At 35.9% G+C, this 21,979-nt stretch overlaps 1 protein-coding gene across 1 annotated transcript in view; it reads right to left on the bottom strand.

Moving 5' to 3' along the window:
- Positions 1-7,640: 7,640 nt before the first annotated feature.
- LOC140335786 (aldehyde oxidase-like) overlaps positions 7,641-21,979 on the bottom strand; it is a 46,419-nt gene continuing 32,080 nt past the window's right edge. Inside the window, exons 21-35 of the mRNA XM_072418722.1 lie at positions 21,563-21,687; positions 20,974-21,107; positions 20,593-20,680; positions 20,372-20,458; positions 20,008-20,199; positions 18,628-18,855; positions 18,389-18,484; positions 17,835-17,963; positions 16,533-16,607; positions 14,780-14,832; positions 13,690-13,804; positions 12,423-12,488; positions 11,225-11,413; positions 9,913-10,080; positions 7,641-8,890 (exon numbers count right to left, since the gene is read on the bottom strand). Coding sequence (XP_072274823.1) covers positions 8,840-8,890; positions 9,913-10,080; positions 11,225-11,413; positions 12,423-12,488; positions 13,690-13,804; positions 14,780-14,832; positions 16,533-16,607; positions 17,835-17,963; positions 18,389-18,484; positions 18,628-18,855; positions 20,008-20,199; positions 20,372-20,458; positions 20,593-20,680; positions 20,974-21,107; positions 21,563-21,687 — 1,796 coding nt within the window. The 3' untranslated portion in view covers positions 7,641-8,839. The remainder of the gene's footprint in view (positions 8,891-9,912; positions 10,081-11,224; positions 11,414-12,422; positions 12,489-13,689; positions 13,805-14,779; positions 14,833-16,532; positions 16,608-17,834; positions 17,964-18,388; positions 18,485-18,627; positions 18,856-20,007; positions 20,200-20,371; positions 20,459-20,592; positions 20,681-20,973; positions 21,108-21,562; positions 21,688-21,979) is intronic.

The raw sequence follows: 21,979 nt of genomic DNA, 5'->3' as shown, positions 1-21,979 counted from the left end.
CCTTGCTCTTGTGCAAGCTAGTCAGACTTGCAATTCCACACCTACAATGTTAATGTGTGATGTTTGGAGTCCCCTCCCTTGTCATCACCATGTACAACCTGAACACATCTAAGCTGGGCTGTCATATCCTAGGGGTTGGGCTTGTAATTGTGACCTTGTCACTCAACCAACAAACCAGTTCTGTAATAATAATACCACTTTATCTCTCTGGGAATAATGTGGGATGTAGAGCTGTAGGATGTGACGTAATATGTGGCTCACTGGTGTGAATCCAGTCCTGTCTTAGAACTATTCACCTTTTCTTTTATGATTCAGGTAGAGAATAAACACTGGAAATTCTGGCTGGTTTCATTCATGGAATGTCATTTTTCATCAAACAGTTTAATTATAATGGAAGTACAGTTTTAAAAGTGTCATTCAAAGTTATTACAATTCCAGGGGTTACTGTGCCAAAAGAAATACCTGTTTGTTTATAAGATAATAACAATTTTCACAAATCATTTAAACTATGCAATTACCTACACATAGAAAAAAACAAAAATCATTTTCTCATTACCAGAATGTGGCAGGGATCTATCTGATGTCACATTTAAATGACAGCTTCTTGATTCATAATGGGAAATGGAGTTTGTGGAACCAGCAGTAATGTCTGCAGAAGTAATAATGCATTGAAATATCTAAATCTTGGAGCATATTTATGCAGCATCTGAGGATTTAAAAGTTGCAATATATTTTATTATTGTTCTTGAATTAAGACATTATGTAAAGCCCAATTAAAGCCAACATTTACTATGCAAATTCTCAATGTGGTCAATGTTAATTGAGATTTTATTATATATTGTAATTATAAGTATTACCCTTGGAACAAACTTTTTAGTTTAAAAACGTCTACCATACAGCCAGAACCTAATATGTCTCTTAACAGATTGAGATCTTACAATCACTAACTACTCACACATTTCTGTGAACTCCAAGTCCCCCTTCAGGAAGATGCACTTTCTACTCTGAGGCAGGAATGTTGGGAAATACAGACTGCCATGTATTGTTCTTCCTACAAAGTCATACATGGCTGACCATCCCACTACCTGAATTTAGAGAAAATAGCTGTAATGCAGTGTGCAAGCAAATGTGTCCCGTAAAACAGTGACAACCACTTTACATATATACACTGTTTGAATGTTTATCAAACCAGTGTTAGAATTTGACTTGTTTGAAATTTGATTTTAATTAAGCTTTAATCAAAATGTGAACAATGGATCCACTGTTTACAATCCGATCCTTCTTAGATTACATACACACATCAGATGATTGTTGCCATAGATAAAGGATAGTGCTCATCTCATGTTAAAATCTATTATGTATACAGCAGTCCCCTAAATCAATATTTCACCCTGGGGGAACCACCCTGCTTCATAGAAAAGCACAACGGGGTGTCCTTCCTTCCCCATAGAACAGATAAGCACTGTATGTATGTTCAGCACTCATCCATTCATCTGTCAATGGAAATGATCACAAAAGTTAATTCACAGCGAAAGAAATCTGTGAGTTTTGCACCCTGCACCTCACTTTCCTGGATAAAGACATCCCTTTTTTTTTTTTTTCTCAGTCAAGGGGGCAAAAGGGAGAGAAAAAAAGGAAAACCACATGCTTAAAAACACAACTATTTTCACTGAAACTGTTTATGAGAATTTTGGTGTGTACTGGCCCATTGGAAAAAATGAAAATGTAAACCATATGCTTTTATTTTTAATATAAGTTTTATTAAGGGCAAGATGATGATATATAAATACAAATACAAAAACAGTAAGGTTTATAGAGATAGATTGCACATACCACACAGTCAACTGCGACCAAGAATAGTATAAATGCTATCAATCTATGCCACAAAAATAGTAACAGATGAATTGAATACAGTTTTAGATAACATCATCAATGCCCATACCTTTAAAAAGTTTTTTTGTCATGACCAAATATTACTTTATTAAACCACATTGAACAAAAACACAATAACAGTGGGAGAAAATTAATTCCCAGAACCAAGGTATACCCTCATATCTTCCTCATATATATCAAAACTTTTATCTCTTCCCTCCTAAAATAAAAGACTGTGATATACATCAAACAAAGGCTTTTAAGTGCGGTGTTTAATGTTCTGGAAAACTCACCGTGTAAACTTGGCCTAAATGTTCTATAAATGTTCTATAAATATTGTTGGCTTTCCTTATAGAAAAACAAATACAATAACTTTCAAAAGAAAGTAAAAAAAACAAGCTTAAATAAGCTAAAAACATTTTAAGCTTTCTTGAGGTTTTTATACATATTCATTATGTATTGTATTAGTCAGAAATACTAGAAACTGTATAATGTGGATGTGTGAAAAGCAGGTTTATTTATATATATATATATATATATATATATATATATATATATATATATGTGTGTGTGTTCTTGATAATCTTTTATTAGCCTCACCTAAGATAAGTGAGACCAATTATTATGTGGATTAGTTTAACAGGTAAAAACACCTCTGTGACATTGAGCACTATAGTCTGAGTTTCTTGGCTAAATTTGTATCAAGGTATAAAAATAGATTTTTTTTTGTTTTGTTGTAGCCAATAAGGCTAAATTAAAGAACGACTGTATTTGCTGCGTCGGATGATCCCCCTCCCATCTCAAGCTTAATAGCACCATATTCACTCCCTGACACTCAGTATTATATTGTTATATATCAAAGGAAGGGGTTATATTGTTAGCTATCAAAGGATGAAGGATTAATAATGTATTTTAAGAACACAGCATTATGCTTATATAAAGACTGTGAGTTATAAAGATTTAACCCTTTTATGTATGTAATATTTAATGCATTTTCCACGTTTAATTTCATGATTTCTTGTACTGCTAGATTATATCATATTCTTCATATTCATTATTTTATAATTGTGCTGTAAAATCATCTAAACTTCACTTAGATTTTAATGATGTCGACAAGCTGGGCCCTTTTACTGAGCATGAGATCTGAGACTATTTTCTGTAACCTGGTATCAGTTATGTAAATGTTATTTTTCATTTTCTAATGTTGTGTGTATGAATGGTATATTACTGGTAAAGTCAATATGAGATATTTAAAGCCTAACTACTGGAATTAAAACAAAAAATTCTCTGTTTAACTGGTCTCCCACCACCTCATCCATAGGCTGGTCAATGGTTGTAGGCACTAACCTTGTACACTGCAATGCATTGAATGCATTGTAAGTGAGGATTCCAGGAACCACCCATACCCTTAATAATGGATGAAAGTTGAGGTATACTGGCTGCCAGTGAAATAAGTAATAAATTATGTAAATTTGCTCCTTATATTCCCCCCGAATGAGCATTCAGGTCTTGCAGTGTAAGGGTAGTCCGACTGAAAAGAAGGATTATTTTAGTGGTTTAGTTTTAGGTCACATATGACCAATTGTCTTGGAGTTATTGCAATAAGATGACCAGACAAGGCAATTGGAGATTTCTTTAAGCTCTGATCGCTGAATTAAAACTCTATGTGGCATGCACTGCAATTATTAAATTGAATAATTAAAGCTCCTCAAGGCTGGAGATGATACACTTTCATCAGTGAAGCTGGGTGATTCAACAAACCTAGAAATTGATTTTGTTTAGGATTCCAAACTTTTGCTAATTACTTTGAAGAAATTGATTCTATGTTTGCTGGATCACCCAGCTTCACTAATGGAAGTACCCTCCCCAGCCTTGGAGAGCTTTAATAAATCAGGCCCTATGGGAAAAGTGGGATTGCAGTGATTTCAACTGAATTGGGTGGCAGGATTTAATTATTTTTGATGCAAAGCTTACATGAGGTATGGGTAATGTGGGGCTTGTGTGGAGTACACTAGATGCTTTGAAGTAGTATTACTCAGAGGGGATAGATGGTTATCAGTGTAGAATGAAACCAACAGTGGGTCCCTGTGCAGAACTTGACTCCTCTGGGATTCTCCGATGAATGGATTTGGGGCGCCTTGTGACTGAGGAGGGTATAGGGCCTTCGTGCAGCAGCAAATGCCCCTATGCCCACCCCTGATGGTCATGAGCACCATGCTTAGGTTTGCATAAGGCATTGTCCAAGCTCATAGTTTAAAGTGGTCATCCATCCAGTAGATTGAATTGACTAAGTCTTCTTGAAAGGAAGCTCTAGTGGGAGTGGAATATGTGAGTTACATTTGAACCTTGTAATAGTTGTATGGTTTTGTCATATGAGATGTTGTGCATGACAGTATGTTTAAGCTTCATAACTAATGAAAATATCAGGTTGCTGTATCTAGGTAAAACAAAATGTAAAATCAAAGGGAACAGCTTAAAGTATAAGTGCCTGCTGTGCTGAATTACCTTCTGACCAGTCTAGAAATAGACAGTTGTATCCAAGTGTGTGTTATTACCTGAAAATTTTAACACAAATATCTATTGCTAGGTGGGGCTTTTAAACTTTAATCAGAGGATCTAGTTAAATACTAGTATTCTAAATGAAATGAATGGCAAGGTGTAAGTAGTAAAAAAAAAACATATTCTGAAAGCAGAATGTCCAAAAATATAGGATGAAATATTTAGTTATAACAACAGAAATGCATTATAGCCACTCCTATTGCAGTAGATGATTTCGGATTGACTGATGATGATATGATGACAATGCATGTGATGACATAGTTTTACTTCCCTGTGTTCTTGATGTGCTAAGCAATGTTTAAAGCCTATTTACTGGGCAAATGTTAAAGCAGAACTAAACTAAACTAAAAAAAAAAAAAACTCACCTTTACTTTCGCAGATCCCTTAAACCCTCTGGAGCTTTCCTGCACTGGGTCCCACATCATCCTGTTATCTGTCTTCATCCTGGCGTACAGGAAGTGTCGGGCGCCGCCATCTTCTTTCTTTTTTTTCCTGCTTTTTTCTACATCCCATATTCATGCAAGAGATTGGGTGACATAGCTGTAAATAGGAAAAAAAGAATGCCAATCTCACTGCCCATGTGTGAGATTGGAATTTGTTTTTCCTATTGAAGAAAAAGCTCCTTCTGCACATGCACAAATGAAACCTTCAATGCTACCACATATAATAGTTCCTGCCACAAAATGGTAATCTTCAAATGACTTGAATAAAGACTTCCATGTTAGTTTGTCAGAAAAGTGGTGTACAGACAGGACCTAATTGTAGAATGGCACTGAGACCCCAATGGGGAGAGATTGGTTTAACATGACCACAGAGAGGCACAGGACACTTGTCATATATCCAGTCCAGCTATTAAAGTGTGACTATGACTGCAAAAGATTTTAAAAATGTAAGCAGATCAAACTACAGCTTTATTGAATTGCTGGACTAAACTGGCGGTAATAATTCTTCAAGGGCCCTATTATGTATATTAAGGACCTCACCTTCTTAATTTCAGTAAAAAGCACTTTGGTTATTAGAATTATAGAAATACCTGTTACTCACAATATTTAATTCCAGATAAAACATTTCCTGAAATATTTAGCTGCAAAATGATGTAAGATGACCTTTTGGTTTTATCGCCTGATGAACTGCTAGGACCACGTTAAAATGAAAAAACACTGCAATTACAATTAAAATTAAAAACTCCAAGCAGCACAAACTTTATTCATTAAAAATGCAAGCACACAGGTCCTTTATTACAAAAGGGACAATTGATGTTATAAGCTTACCTGCCTAATCACATTTTTTTAATTCCACTTATCTGTTCTTGCTCTGTCATGGGTGCCACCATCATGGGTGTCTGCCATCAGGTCCTGACATTTTCGTCTTCTCTTCCGGGTTCTTCATTCTATGTCTCCCAACCCAAGCGTGAGATCGGGTGACGTAGGATAAAAAACAAATCTCTCCAAAAGGCTCCGTCTGTGCATGCTCGAGTAGCTCGGGCAAGTGCAGAAGGAGAGCCCAAGAGCCTATCCTAGGAGGCTTTGCACTCCCATTAATTCTCGACTGCCTAGGCAGCCGATAGTTAAGGGGCACTGCTGCACCCTTTTTTTTTAAAAAAAAAAAGGGCGTTGGACCTAAAAAAACATAACATATTAGGGTTCTCTACCCTTTTATGCAAAGTGAAAGTTCTGAGTTTAGGTACTCTTTACGTACTGGTTCGGAAAATTCAGTTTTAATACTTATTAGTAGCACCTCTATTGATGTTCATCTTTGCATTTTTGCAGAGCTACAGGTGTCACTAGAATCTTTAACATCTGATATTTCCAGGTGTGCTGAATGCCCTTAGCTATGTAGAGACGCTGAACATTATTGCTGGAAATGATAGTTAAAAAAATAATTTCCATTGACAGCAGATTACTAAATGTTGTACAAGCAGTGCTGCTCTGCTCTATGGAGAGGGGGGAAAAGGAGGACTAGTGTGAGGCACCCCCTGCATCCACCTTATTTACAAGCAGTTCTTAGCAGTCAGTTGTTACTGATCTAGTATGCCAGATTACTGAACAATGTCAGGACACAAACTGTACTATGCTAGAAATTCACCCAAATTCACCTGATCACAGATTAGATTTGCAGGGACACCCTAGTGATTTAATTGCTGGGGGAGTACAGCAGGGAGATACACAGGCATCTGACAAACCCAGAAGTGTTCAATGGTAAAGATTCTAATGAACTGTATAAAGCTCTAGTTACCAAAGCGTCATTTTTTTAAACCCTATTCATTTTATTGACAGTATTCCTTTAACTTTTTAACTGTCTGGGAGCCACAGAAGGGAGAGCGACACGTGCATCCTAAACGCACTTCTTTAGCATGTTTGTTATTTATTCATTAGATTTTAGTTCCTTTTTTCTTTGAAATTCAAGTTATTTTCTCTATCACTTTTAATTACATTTCCATTTGTGTGGCCATGATAATGGGATAGTTCCTCAAAACACATTGGATGTATTAGTTGCTGTTGGACAATACATCATGGACCCCCTACAAAGTTGTTTGGTGATCCTCTCTATGGGCCTGATTTATTAAAGCTCTCCAAGGCTGAAGAGGATAAATATTCATCAGTGAAGCTGGGTGATCCAGCAAACCTGGAATGGATTTCTTCAAAGTCATTTGCTATTTGCTAGCAAATTTTGTTTTGAATCTTGGACCAGATCCATTCCAGATTTGCTGGATCACCTAGTTTCACTGATGAAAGTGTATCATCTCCAGCCTTGGAGATCTTTATTAAATCAGGCCCAATATCTGTTTATTGGATGAATTGGTTCCCAGACCAGTCCTGGGACTACAACACAACTCGGATGTCTATACTTAATACCCATCTTTTGCCTCTCTATTAGGTATTCAATTGACAGATTCCCTTTAATTCAAACCCCCTATTATCACAAAAATAATTTAGTTACCTACCCAGTCTACTTCTTTGGTTGCAGGGAGCCTAAACATAGCAGCCTGAAGACTAAAACACACTCACATATGTAGAATTCACTTTGCTAGATGTTTCTATAACATATCTATAGCTAAAAGACTAATACTGTGTAATTGAACCTTACCCATTTCATCTTTATAAATGAATTATATTTACATACAAATCATTACAACTCATTTAAAGTTCTGCTGAAAGACACCTGCTGTCAGCATTACATTTAGACAAGAGGTGGAATTACTCATTAGATGCATGCTAACAGCTTGTATGTTTATTCATTAGATGTGTTATAATTACAGGTTACACACAATAAACAATGATTTTTAATTATGATTTATTAGAGGCTTAAGATCTTTTGTTCTTTACTTATTACAACAAAATGTAATAAAATTGCAAATACAATGCAAATTGTATTTGCAATCAATATCAAGTGTTGGCAAAAGATGCTTTAAAATATACATAACATTGTTTTTAGAGAGCAGAATCATACACATAATTAAAGCAAAAAATATCACAAATCTGGGAAATCTGATAAAAAATCTAGGGGCAGAAGCTGATTTAGGGATACAAACAGCTAAAAAAATAATTAAATCTAATTTTTTTTTTAATAAAAATTGAGTTGGATTTTAACAGAAGACAAATTTAGAGAATACATCTCCATGAATGAAATAGATGCATAGCAATATAATATATAATATATATATATATAATATCTGAAAGGTGTTCTAACCTCTCAAAAATAAAAATCATTTTAGATATACTTTGACAGTAAATAAAAAAAAAAACAGAAAAATATAGGGTGCTAAACGTTTTGATAATTCTAGATGACCCATAAAGTCAACTTTCACTATGTCGTTCATTTTAAGTTCTTTTTCATATTACCATTTATGATCATTTCTGATTAATATACTAGTAAATGCTTTTCTATTTTATTATGCAATTCATTTTAGCAATTCATTTGTTTATTTGTGCATTGTTCTTAACTAATAACAGCTTTGTCCCCTTCCTGTAAATCCAGATATTTGAATTTCCCATGTATCTCTTCTTAGGATAATCTGTTAATAGGGGGTTTAAGTTTATGGGAGCTTGAATGAAAACATCCCCTCTCTCTATAAAACCAAACCGAAAAGTAAGGAACGCACCAATAAAATATATAAATATGACCACATTAGTTAACCTTTTCCCATGTGTGTTTCCATGATTGGTGTGTGTTTCCATGATTGGATGTCAACATTTGATATAAAATAACTAGGGCCAGGCAAAAAGTAGGCATCACAATAGGTACAAAAACTATCCTTCCTTACCACACCTACTGATACTGTTACTATCCTAACCAACAAATTTTACTGTACTTCTACAATATAGTAATGTCAAAGAAACATCGAGATATGAGGTGTTGTGTAATAGTTGAATAATAAAGTTCCTTTAGCACAGAAAGGTGGAATTCATTATACATTGATAGCCCAAGGAACGTAGGTGCCAGGTTCATCTCTGGGTATCTGTAACAGAATAAAAACACTTTTTATAATATATTTTATACAAGACATTATCTATTACACAGAACTGTACACACATTATGTTGAAATTAAGTTAGACATTATACTAACTTGTATCATAATTTGACTATATACTTTGAGGGCCAGGGTTTATAGTATTTATCTAACTGATAAAATTATCTTCAGTAGGGTATAAATCAGCAAGTCAGAAAATCCTGACATGTAAGTTGTCTTTAAGGATGGGATCTGGACATCTACAGTATAAATGAAGGCAATAATAATATTAATTTACAGCTTTTTACCCAGGTACCCCAAATTTTACAAAATCCAGGAAGCTAATTTATGCAAATGTTGATTTGGAAAAGCCTCATCCTGTTTCCTGCTTGTGCCTCCAAATTGTTAAGCCCCAAAAGATCACAATAGGGAATTAGGAGAATCGAGTTTTTAGCTTAAGTCAGAATTTGCTAGTCAGGGGCTTCCAGGGAGCGTAATATGCTTAAAAGATATCATTTTAATCTATATGACATAACTAAATCAAACATATGTTTCTATAAGTTTGAGCATCATACACCAATCACATAATACGGCATGATATGTATCTCACAAGTGTTGTCAGATCAAATGAAAACAGGACTTTTGGAATTTTTAGAAAATGAATGTAAAATAAGGTGACCTTATGTCACATCAAGAAGCATAGGTGGTGTATGTGATGCATCGTTGTCCTCTTTGCTGAACTTGTGTCTTTCCTACATAGATTAGGCATAAATGTTATAGTAGTATAGGGTTATAAGGTAATTGTGTGTAGAAAGAACTATGGACTTTATGGATAGATAAAGCCTTGGTGGTTATTGTTATTATTGGTGCTACAACTTTTTAAACTGGCTACAAAACTAACCTATTCCTATTACTGCTGCTCTTCTTTGGCATGTAAGCCACAGCACTGATCCTTAGTATTATAATGCCTATGCTGACAGTTGTCAAGAGTATTTTATAAGTTAGTGACTTATTGCTTAAAGTGGTTATACCATGTTAGTGAATTTGTCTCCACATGCCATCCTAATCTTCTCTGGGGTTGCAGGGCTGTTTAAAGTAAAAAGTTCAGACAATCCTCTTTCTTTTCTGGCATATGTCAATGCGTCCTTTATAGCAAAATAAATAGATGAGCCCAGGAACAAAGCTGGTTCACCAACACCCTGGAAGAAAAAGCACAAACATAAAGTATGATCAGGATATTATGCCTAAAGTGTGATAATACATACAGGTCATAAAACAATGTTTCCAGTGCCAAGTCTGGGTAGCTTCATCTTGGAGTTGAGTAACCCAATTTTGGAGGTGTAGCTTGGGTGGGTTAAAACAAGAACTATATGAGCAAAGAGCACCACCTTAAATGGCCCAGTTTTGTAATCTGATTCTTGTATTTATGATTACATCACTTTAAAAGGTTTAATAAAAATAGTAATTATTATTAATTAAGAAACAAGGGGAAGATGCCATTTGTCCTATAAATTTTTCCCCCCTAGGACTTATCCAATGTACACATGTATACACAATGCTTTTATCAATGATTCAATGAGAAATATGCCCAGGATTTGGCCACTTTTTACCAACATCTAATTTTTACATTCTATCTATGTATCCAAGGGATTTTTACCTGTTTTCTAACACAATTGCATATAGAAAATAACATAAAACAAGACTTTTTCCCATGTGAAAATGTTACCAAACCAGATTCATCAATGTCTTTTACTGTTTTAATGATGGTTCATTCTAAAATTCAACCATTTGTTTTTTTCACCTTGCACAATATTCATTCTATTCTATGGTTTGGATTCTCTAGTACTGGAAGAGTTATTCTTTTACCTACCCTCTCCCTAATGGGGCAAGTAGAGGGTCACTCCACCCCAGTTAACTAAGTTTAGGGGTTCTTCAGCCAAATAGGAGTAAATAGGCTGGTAAATGTAGCCCACATGTTTCAGCCCATTCTGTAATTTATTTTATATTGATTACATATTTGGTAACAAACCTTTTACAGCTGCATACATACAAGATGGATACTTAATGGAACTTAAAATACTTGTCAGCTTTGTATGAACCAAAAGTAGTCCAAAATGTGTTACATAATTTAGTGCTATTCCCCTACATTTAACTTGTAATTTTATGTATAGCTTTTGATAAGTGAAGTTTAGGAAACTAGAGGTCAAAGGTTCAGCTGTTTTTGGCATTCATAGGCACTCTAGTTGTGGTAAATTTGTTTTAGGGCATCAAAGTAAACCTTAAAAGAGATACAAAGTGTAGGTGCAGGGAGTGTACAATAACAGGACTCAAATGTTCTATTACCTTGGAAGAATATATAGCATGTGGGTTGGGAACATTGGCGAGCAAGGACACGTAGAATTGCTCAGGGACATCACACACTGCTGGAATCTTATACTGAGCTGGCCCACGGGAGTATAGCACTCCTTGAGGAGAGAATTTCAGCTCTTCAATTGTGAATAATCCAAGTCCTTGAACAAACGCACCTTCAATCTAAGAAACACAAACAAAACAAGTCGTCAATACATGTATACAGTATAGACCACAGCATCTAAACAATTGTAACAGAAACTGCAAATTTTAGAAGTAATCAATGTCAAAAGAGATGTTACCCATGCACAATGCTCCAGTGGTATATAAATTTCATTACCAATGCCATTACCAATATTAACTCAATCAAACCTTATATTGAATCAACTAAATACATTTCAAGTGCTTTAAAACAAAAGGTGTTTTCTAGTTTATTTTTAATGCCAAGGCTTGCCATACAGAGGTTGATTTTTGCTGTTGGATAGATATGGTTTTGATACGGGCAGCATGGTGGCTCAATGGTTAGGACTAGGGTCTAGCGCTAGCACCCAGGTTCGAATCCCGGCCAGGACACTATCTGTGTGAAGTTTTCATGTTCACCCCATGTTTGTGTGGGTTTCCTCCAGATACTCTGGTTTACTCCCACATTCCAAAATCATGCATTTAGGTAATTGGCTTCCTCCCAAAATTGACCTAAGATTGTAATAATGACATTTGACTATGGTAGGGACATTAGATTGTGAGCCTCTTTGAGGGACAGTTAGTGACATGACTATGGACTTTGTAAAGCACTGCAAAGCGGTGCTATATAAATAAATAATAACAGTTCATTTGATCGTTCCACAGAAACAACCATAAACTTATTCTTTATTTCTGAATTCAATTGACAAAATGTGATTAATATTGATTTTACAATCAAAAAACCTTGATCACTCAGGTTGGAATTTTTTCAACATTCATTGTACAAGTGTCTGTTGGGTTTTGAGACTTCTCAATCTATTTCTCTCAGACCAAATTTTAAAGCATGCACACATTTATGCTTATCTTTATTAATTGGAAACTTGACAAGTGAAAATATAGTGATCCATTTGTATTTTGATTGATTATAAAGAATTGACTTTTAATCAACTGAGGTATGTGGTAGTACCTAACAATGAACAAAACATACGCATTATGTTACTAAAATATTTACCTGTCCTATGTCCACAGCCGGATTAATGCTACAGCCAATATCCATAACAATGTCTGTCCTGAGGTTCTGAACAAATATAGAAAAAATTACAAAAAGTTAGAGAGGATTCATTTTGCAGTGCTCTATAGTGGTTTTAAGAAACATTTCACATAATAAAGCTGTAATAGGAATATCAAGCAGGCATATTGGGATACATTTCAGTGCCTTCATTTGCCCTGCTAATGATTCCTGAGCTTGTCTATCACATCCGCAATTAGTTTTGTGGGAAGAAAGGCAGGAAGAGTTCATCCAGTCACTTATTAATAATCTCAAGTCATTGGGTCTCATTTTTAAAGCTCTCCAAGGCTGCAGAAGATACACTTTCATCAGTGAAGCTGGGTGATCCAGAAAATCTGGAATGGTTTTATTAAAAGTTATTTGCAAGCTAGTATTTTTTAGCAAATATTTTCAATCCTGGATCAGATCCATTTCAGGTTTACTGATGAGAGTGTATCTTCTCCAGCCTTGGAGAGCTTTATTACTCAGGCTCATTATTTGTATAAGTGCAGAGAACCCAGGTATCTACAAACCCAAAGACACTCAAAAATACATACATGTACCAGAGGGTTGCATTAAGCAGAGGTTGGAACTTGAGTCGTGCGACTTGGACTCAAGTCCAACTTAAGTCGCCTAATAAATGACTTGTAACTCGACTTGGGGGTTTTCCCCAGCGACTTGCAACTCGACCTGCGACTTGCTTTCTCTGCTGACAACTGAAGGGGACGGGGAGGAAGGCAGTGAGGCTTCTGTAACACAGCCTTCCCCTCCCCTCCTTTCAGCTGTCAGAGGAGAATACTTAGAATTCAAAAAAGGTGAGGAGGAAGGCAGTGAGTCTTCTGTAATATAACACCGCCTCCCTCTCCTCCTTTATTGCATTCTAAGTTTCCTCTTCTGACAGCTGAAGGGGGGGGAGGCTGTGTTGCAGAAGCCCCACTGCCTTACTCCCTTCCCCTTCAGTTGTCAGAGGAGAAATATGTGGACTTAGAATGTGACCCTGTGCTCAAGAACAGGATCAGAGCTCTAATTCTATATGGGGACAAATAGGGATAAATGAAGTGACTTGACTTGGGACTCGACTTGGAAGAATTCTTGGTGACTTGAGACTTGACTTGGGACTTGTTGTCAATGACTTGGGACTCAACTTGGACTTGAAGGGTGACGACTTAGTCCAACCCCTGGCATTAAGTAAAATAAACTTATTACTAAAAAGAAAATGTACCATCTCTACCTTGTGATCTCCTGTCAGACAGTCTATTTCCACTTCAGAACAGGCAACTCCAAACACAAAGTAGTGGGCTGGATCCCCCTCTCCCTTCTCCCAATTTACTTCTCTGCCAAATCCTCTGCAAGAAATAAGCAAATATATTAGGATCTTTGTCCGGTACATTAGTATATTTTTAACAATGCAAAGAGCTGCAATCCGGTTTAAAACAATACAGTGCTGCATATAGTTAGTATACATATACCAACATCTGTTTTTAAGTCCCAGTTCAGGACTTTATTCCATTGCAAGGTGATTCTGTTCTAACACTGTGTACATGTTTAAAAGAAAACAGAGAACAGGGATAATTTTATTATAGTGTAATTATGTAAAGACAAAACTTTTTTTTGTTTTTTGATAGAAGGTTTCTATTACTGTCTGTGCCACTGCCAGGAATTATTTTTGGTATGAAAAATTATGGGAAATCCAAGATTGTTTGGGTTGTTAAAGGAACAAAAGGTGATATGAATGTTTCCAGTGCAGAAACCTGTTCTGATGACAACTTTCTGAATGGAAATATCTCCTCTTATGTCATGATGTGTCTTAAAAACAGGACGTAAATGAAATCTCTTTTGGCTGCAACTAGACACAACAGACACCAAACAACAAAACCTGAAGGGGGTCGTCACCATTCTGTACTCAATACAAAAATGATGAAAAAGTTTGGACTTTATATGCACTTTAATGTGCTGCAGTTTTTAAAAAAGTTTTTTGCAGTTTGCTAAATCAGCTGGTGGAGAACTGAAGAGGATGAAGAGAGGAAAGTACTCCTACTACAAACTAATATAACCATCCATCAAAATATACCTCCATTAATTGCAAGCAAAGAGTTTATTCTTCTATTCTTTTACGATTTTGTTGTGTCTATTTGAACGCTGTTTTGTTGATACAGAAATACAGGCTAGCCACAGCTACAATGATGCATTAAAGGCAAACAGAAATTAATTAAATGTTGTGTACAAATGCTGAGGGGTAAGCAAGACAAAATCAGGTCACTGCTTCTCCTACTAGATGGGTTTTAAAAATACATTTCAAATCTACTTTAAAATTACAGTACCTGAAATATCCAGTGGCGGACAAGCTAATTGACTGTAAAAATGCCTCATTTACCTGAAACATAGAAACAAAGTTATAAGTATGATGACATAAAAAATATTCAATCTTTTGGTGGTGGTGGTGGTGGTGGGGGGGGGTTATTGGGATGAAACCTCCATTTATTATATATAGGCGACATTTAGCCTGCAAGCACACAATCTTCATTACACTAAACCTTTTCTATAAGACCACCAGGAATACTTTGAAACTGTGTTCATGATTCATATTCTATTTTGATATCATGGCATGTGCAAAGCTGATCACATTGTAAGAGAAGTCCTGGTCATTGGGTATAGTGATACGTAAGCTATAAAAGCAACTATTACTAAGATATATTTTTTGTCTATCAGTGGGCCTATCACCATGTGTTTTACTTAAAACAATCCCTGGCATGTCCTAAAGGGGCTTTCTTCTAATGTGTAAATAAGTCCCAGTTTTATGCGTTCACAGTGAGATCTGCATTTTTTTCCCCAAAGACAAAGAGGAAGATGGTGGAGTTCAGTGACGAGTCCATGCCAGAATAGGAAGAAGGGATAGTAGTGATTATCCACCAGGGAATATTTCAGAATCACTGTTTCATAAACAGACCCCAAATGTGTTTACACATATTCGACATTTTAACACGGACATAAGAACCCCACAAGTGACTAATTCACTGCAAACTCCAGTGTACTCCCTGTACTAAACTATGTTAGTTAGTTCAGTAGTTTAGCAGCTAATCAGCACCCTCTAGTTGTGCCGCACAAACTGAGAGCCAAAGATGTTAAAAGCCATAATGAGAATTAATGAGAATATGAAACATGCTTTTATATTTGTTTTATTTATTAATTGCATTAAAATGTACTTTTTTCCTGGTTGTGTAGTCTACACATTTTTATTTTATTGGTTACTCTGCCCGGTTGATATGTGAAGTACCTGGAGTCAGAGGTGAAATTAGAGGCTGGTGTTTAGATAAATGATTGGATGGACAGATTGGAGTGGTGGAAAGGAACACTGGGATAAACAGAAGCGAAAAGTAGAGGAATAGAAGAAGTGAATTACAGGGGGCTGCACACATTAAGGTTAATATACTCATCACCTTTTTGCAGTACTGACAGCCACCTTTTTATTAAGGCCTAATTTTTTACCATGCTGTGGTCATCAACCGGTGGTCCACAAAAACATTACCCTTACCGTTACCATTACACATACACATGCAATTACCATCACACAATCCCCTTCCCTGGCCTTCTTACCTACATTCGGCTTACTCATTGATTAATTCGGACTTGCAGGGGACAGGAGCACCGCAACACCTTCCCTTGACCCCGCTGATAATGTCCTCTCTATGGACACAACCTTTGTTTTGTCCACAGTCCTGTGCTACTGTCCCCCCCTTTGAGTGACACAAGGCTCCCCACGTGTGCGCGTGATTCAAAAATAATAATTTAGTTGTCCGTGATGTCCGAATGGTTGGCAACCACTGCTTTAAGGGACTGGGACGGCCAACCATATTGCTTTACTGGTCATGCAACCAACCTACAGTTTGTTCCCAAGCGTAGGGGGGGGGGTCATAATAGTAAAAAAAGGTTGTACATGACCAAAAGGAGGAAAAGCTGAACACCCTTTAGTGATGCCGATAGACAAAAAAACATGATGTTTTCATTTTAATGAGGCAGAACATTTAAATGTATAATTTAGCACTTTAAAATGTGAACTAACAAAACTATACCTACCCAATCCTTCCATGAACCTTTTGGATTAGCTTCTTTAATGGGTTCCAGGCGTTTTATAAGAGTTTGACAAGCACTCTGTTATGGAAGAAAAAACAACCTGAGTAAATAAAGAAAACACTAAAGCTAACCTATCTTTCTTTACCAAGTCCATTTTTCAACCCAAGGAGTGCTTACAAATACGTAATGAAGCTGATTCCAAAATGGATGATCATCACAACATGAATAAGTAAAATCCATGGGGTCTATACTTAGAGAAGTGGTCACTGGTAACAGGTCAGCACTATTTGTTTGCTTTTTTCTATTCCTCGCTTTTAGAATACATAATTATAGCTGCTTTTTTTATGGTAGTAAAACAGTGGTTTGATCACTATATTATAATTACCCTAAATTGCTGATCAGACGCTTGAATGGAATTACTAATTGCAGCCTTTGAAAGTGGTTTACATGCCCAATATTATCAGTAGCGGCCGCATAAGTATGATACGGGTGTTAGAAACACTACTGGTTTCTATTATGTGGTTTGCCAAAGTCAAAGCATCAAAGTAGAAAATGCTATCTGTAAAGTGACGATCCTGCTGATGATATTTTGTAAAAGTACTGGTAATTGTAAAAGTGCTGGTTATTAATACTGATTGCAAGTAATTAAAGATAATTCATAAAAGTGATGATCATGTCACCTTTTAGACACTTTTATGGAACAGGCATTCATAAAAGGACCATCTTTTCTGGTAAAAAAAGAAAACAGCACATTGATCACAATCATGCTGATCACCTACTTAAAAATTCAAACTCATGCTTCTACTGGGCCTGATTTAATAAAGCTACAGATATACTTTCGACAGTGAACCTAGGAAATCCTGCAAATATGGAATCAGAATGGCCCTGAATTTGCTAACAAATAACAAATGAAAATCAAATAACAAACCTGGAAATACATTCCAGTTTTGCTGGATCACCGAGGCTTACTTGATGAAAGTCTATCTTCTCCAGCCTTGGAGAGCATTAATAAATCAGGCCCACTGACTTTTTTTACACCTTTATGCTTTCTTTCTAAAAGATGGGAAGATAAGACTTAGTTTTATTTATTATTGTTGTGCTGATTTTCCCCTTTTGAAGAATCTTTATATGTGATTTGGAGAGCTGGCTGTACTTTCTCACCAAACCTCTCACTAGCCTGGACCTTCACTATGCATCAATCTGTTATTTGCTGCAAATGTTCATAGAACAAGAAATATCTCATCATCAGTCATGAGTACAGGAATGTGTTATACTACTGTAAGATATTAACAAAAAAATGTGCACCTTCACTGCCATTCCATTGACGTCAGTCCCCAAAGAGCCACCAGATGTCAATGTGTTGGGGACAGAATCTGTGCTGGTCTCACAAACATGCACTTCTGAAATAGGTATTCCAAGTTCTCTGCTAGCAATCTGAAAGACACAAAAACAAAATGTTTTCTAACTGACAATGTTGTCTTTTTTAATCTGGTTACAGTGCCGCTCATATAATATGTCACATATTGTGCCAAGTAAATTAATTGTAGTGTTCATAAGATGGCTCACTAGAATTTTTGTGTTCTATATCTCTATTCTAAGTTTCTGTTCACAGTGTTTAAAAAATAATATGCAAAAACATTTTAGTAAACAGCACATATAGTTGCATGGAACCTGGGCATTCAGAATGATTCTGGCAGCAGAGGCGTCACCATATACCTGGTAATGGACAGTAAAGGTCAAGGTGTCAGGCGTGTCAAAAGATAAATATAAAGATTTCCATGCTCACATCCTTATAGCTGCAAATGCCAATACATAATTATCAAGCAAAAATAGATTATAAAAAATAATATAATATATACCTGCATAATCTTTGTGTGGACTCCTTGTCCCATCTCTACTCCACCATGACTAATTAACACTGATCCATCTAGATAGATGTGGACAAGGGCTGCAGCCTAAAATCAAGCAGTTAAAGTAATATATAAATATATAAGTTTTTGTAATATAACATGGTAAAGCACATAAAAATACAGCATCCTCATGTGACTGTAACAAAAATAGGATGACAAAAAGTACAAACTTATATAGTTTAATATACCTGTCCAAAAAACTTTACGATGGAACCAATGGGGAATTTCATCGGGATGATGGCCAGTCCCTTCTTCTTCCAGTAATTCTGTTTATTAAATTCCTCAATGGCAAGTCGTCTGTTGTAGTAAGAAGACTTCTCCATGCACTCATTCCAGCACATTATCAAGGTTCTGGCATCTATCTCCTGTTTCAGGTGTGTTTGGCCAATACCTCTGTGCAAATTGATCTCCCTAACCTGAACAGATAGTTGGTTTAAACTTAGTTGTAAAATAAAATAATAGAACAATGTAACAGTTCTTAAACAGCTACTTAATTTACAGGTCCTACTATCCTATCTACCTAAGTAAGGTATGAGAGGTACACTTTTTAAATCGAGCTTATATTTTTATAATTCAAACTTTTTTTGCTATTTAGGTGTAATATATGTCACATTCACATGTATGTGTCACATTCACCATACATGTACCATGACCCATGCTTTTTTCTACATCACACAGGAAGATAAAATCTAAGTACAGGTAGTCCCGGGATTTACATATGAGATAGGGACTGTAGGTTTGTTCTTAAGTTGAATTTGTACGTAAGTCGGAACAGGTACAATATTTAAATCAATGCAATTAGGACAGATGTTTGTCTCAACATATTATTAGGCAGCGCTGTGTCAGTTACAGTGTAAAATCCTCACTGTAAGTTATTCACAAACAAAGCAAAAAAAAATATACACTTTATGGAGCCTAGACATTCATTACCTTCTGCAGCAAGCTGTGCTTTGATATGCAAAAAGAAACAACTGCAGAGTTTGTCTTGGTCATTAAAGAGTTACAAGAGGCAGCAGAAGGGCTCAGTCCTTAGGATCACCCACAACCTCAGCTGTGTTTAGCAAAAGATTTCTTCTGCAAGTGCAGCAAACCACCCCCCTCTCCCCCATGAAGTCTCTGTCCTGCACACTAAGGAGCAGTGAAACACCCGTTCGTATCTAGGAGTCATCTGTATGTCAGATGCCCTTAACCCGGTGACTACCTGTATAGACACCTATGATTTTTTTCTACTGGCCGTTATTGAATGTAGGCCTCTAGACATACCTACACATATTTATTTAGAGCAATCCTAACATGTGCCACAAGCAACGTAAGCACTGAAATACTCAATTATGCCACAGGTTCAAGGATTGTTCACAAAGAAAGCTGTATGAATGTGCAGGGATATTAATGTACCTCTGATGAAGTTCTCCAAAGATGTGGAAACCTGCAAGTGAGTGTGAATAATGTCTTGTATCAAAGTTTCTAGTAGCGGTAGCTAGATTTGCAGGAAATAGGAAATTTGTGTCTAAACATCCAGAATGTTTATTGTGATATTGAAGATCCATCAATAATCTTATTGTACTCACCTTCTCAGGTGGAAGGCCAGTTTTAATAGCTATTTCACTCATCCAAGTTTCAGTTACAAATGCAGCTTGTGGATAGCCAAAACCACGGAAGGCAGTATTTGATGGTAAATTGGTTTTGCAGGCAGTTCCTTTACATCTTAAATTGGGTATTTTGTAAGCATTGTCCATGTTCATTAGACCAACCTCAACTACCTAAAAAGTAGTAAATAATGATTTTTTCTTTATACACAATTAAAGTTTAAACATATGGATACAAAGACATACATAAGACACATAATTATTTCTCAGGTCTGGTTTTGTACCAATCTACATCTAAGGATAATATAAGTGGGACGGAAGTGATGCATTAAGTAAAATAACTTACCAGGACTGAGTCATCAGAAGTAGATCCAGCATTATTGTAATAGGACACGTCTACAGCAGTGACTCGACCATCATTCATGAACCCTACCTGAAAGACAACGGATTATATCCACTATATCCAATTGCTTATTGTTACTTTGAACTTGATGATGTCCCTTTATTTTTGTCAACAATTTTGCCATTTTACTTACAGTATATTAAAAGGTAATAGTGTTTACTAACTTTATATTTTCCAAGGTATGGATGACGTCCTCCCGTAATCAACATGTCATCACCACGCTCCAGAACACAGCGGACTGCGCGCTTGGTCCTAAAATAAACATTGATTTTTCTTAGCTAATAGCCATTACAATAAATACTTTAAAATCACTCTGTGATCACAGCTGAATCTCTCTCCGCACTAAAGTATCACCTTTTTTTCTTTATTCTTCAATAACAAAATGGATGGGGTAAGTAGACATTGCTGCTGGGAGCATATCAAATATTCACAGTAAACAAACCTAGCTATTAGTAAATGTTTCAATTTGTCTGCAGTTCCTATTTCAATAATACTTAGAACATTTGATGCTATGACATACAAGTTACTGTATGAATGGAACTTACTTCTTTGCAGCAACTGCAGTGATTGCTGCAAGATAACCAGTTTTTGTTGCTTTTCCACCAAAAGCTCCGCCAACTCGTTTTACATGACATACAACCCGATTTGAAGGCACATTGAGTACTGCAGCTACAAGTCCCTAAAGAAAAAAGGAGTTGGTCATATTTTTTATTCTTTATTTTTATTTAAATTTAGACTAATACATAAGCAAAAGAAAAACTCTATTTTGTATTGGTAAATTTTGGTTTTAGAAAAATTCGGTTTTAGAGAATATCAAAGTAAAATCAAACATTTATTACTGGGTACATTTTTGGCTTTCTAAAATGAAAGCTCTGCACTATTTTTAAGCTTCTTGATGGACTAAGGTAAAATATTATTAGGACATTGTTTTCTTTGTTAGTAAATAAAAGCTTTATAAGAAAATTTAGAATATATTGGCAGGTGCATTAGACCTGCAGTTGACCATTATTTTAACTGCTTTCAGCTGCTTTTACATCCCTATAAAATACTGCTCATCTAAGCATTACTGCTATTTACAGAAACTAGAAGTCCACCAATTTATGAGGCATAAAGTAATATATAATTTTTTATTACCTGTGTAGTTGTTGGATCTTGAGTTGCCAAGTAAACATCCACCTCTCCATCTTCTCCTTTGGGTACAACCCGTATGCTCTGTGTTTCCATGTAGAAATGTTCTTGGCCACTAATATGGACTTCACCTGCAATGGACAAAAAAAAGGACACATATGAGAAGTCACTACATTTTATTGGTGAACTATTGGGTCATCAGTGGAGAATTTTGTCCGTTGTGGCCTACACATTGTAAAACGGGGACTTTTTTTCAATACTGTCCCAGTTAGAACAGTTAGGACATGGACGTGGTAATTTCTTCATGATATATATTATTTTATTACCAAGGAGTGTGCAAGATATCATTGTATATGCACACATTTCAATATGTTTGACATCATGCCTTACTTATTTTTCTATATCCACTGCATGTTTGAAGAA

Source organism: Pyxicephalus adspersus, chromosome 7 (genome assembly GCF_032062135.1).
Source record: "Pyxicephalus adspersus chromosome 7, UCB_Pads_2.0, whole genome shotgun sequence".
NCBI classification, from domain to species: domain Eukaryota; kingdom Metazoa; phylum Chordata; class Amphibia; order Anura; family Pyxicephalidae; genus Pyxicephalus; species Pyxicephalus adspersus.
Note: the sequence above shows the minus strand (reverse complement) of the source record. Positions and strands in the feature narration are given on the sequence as shown.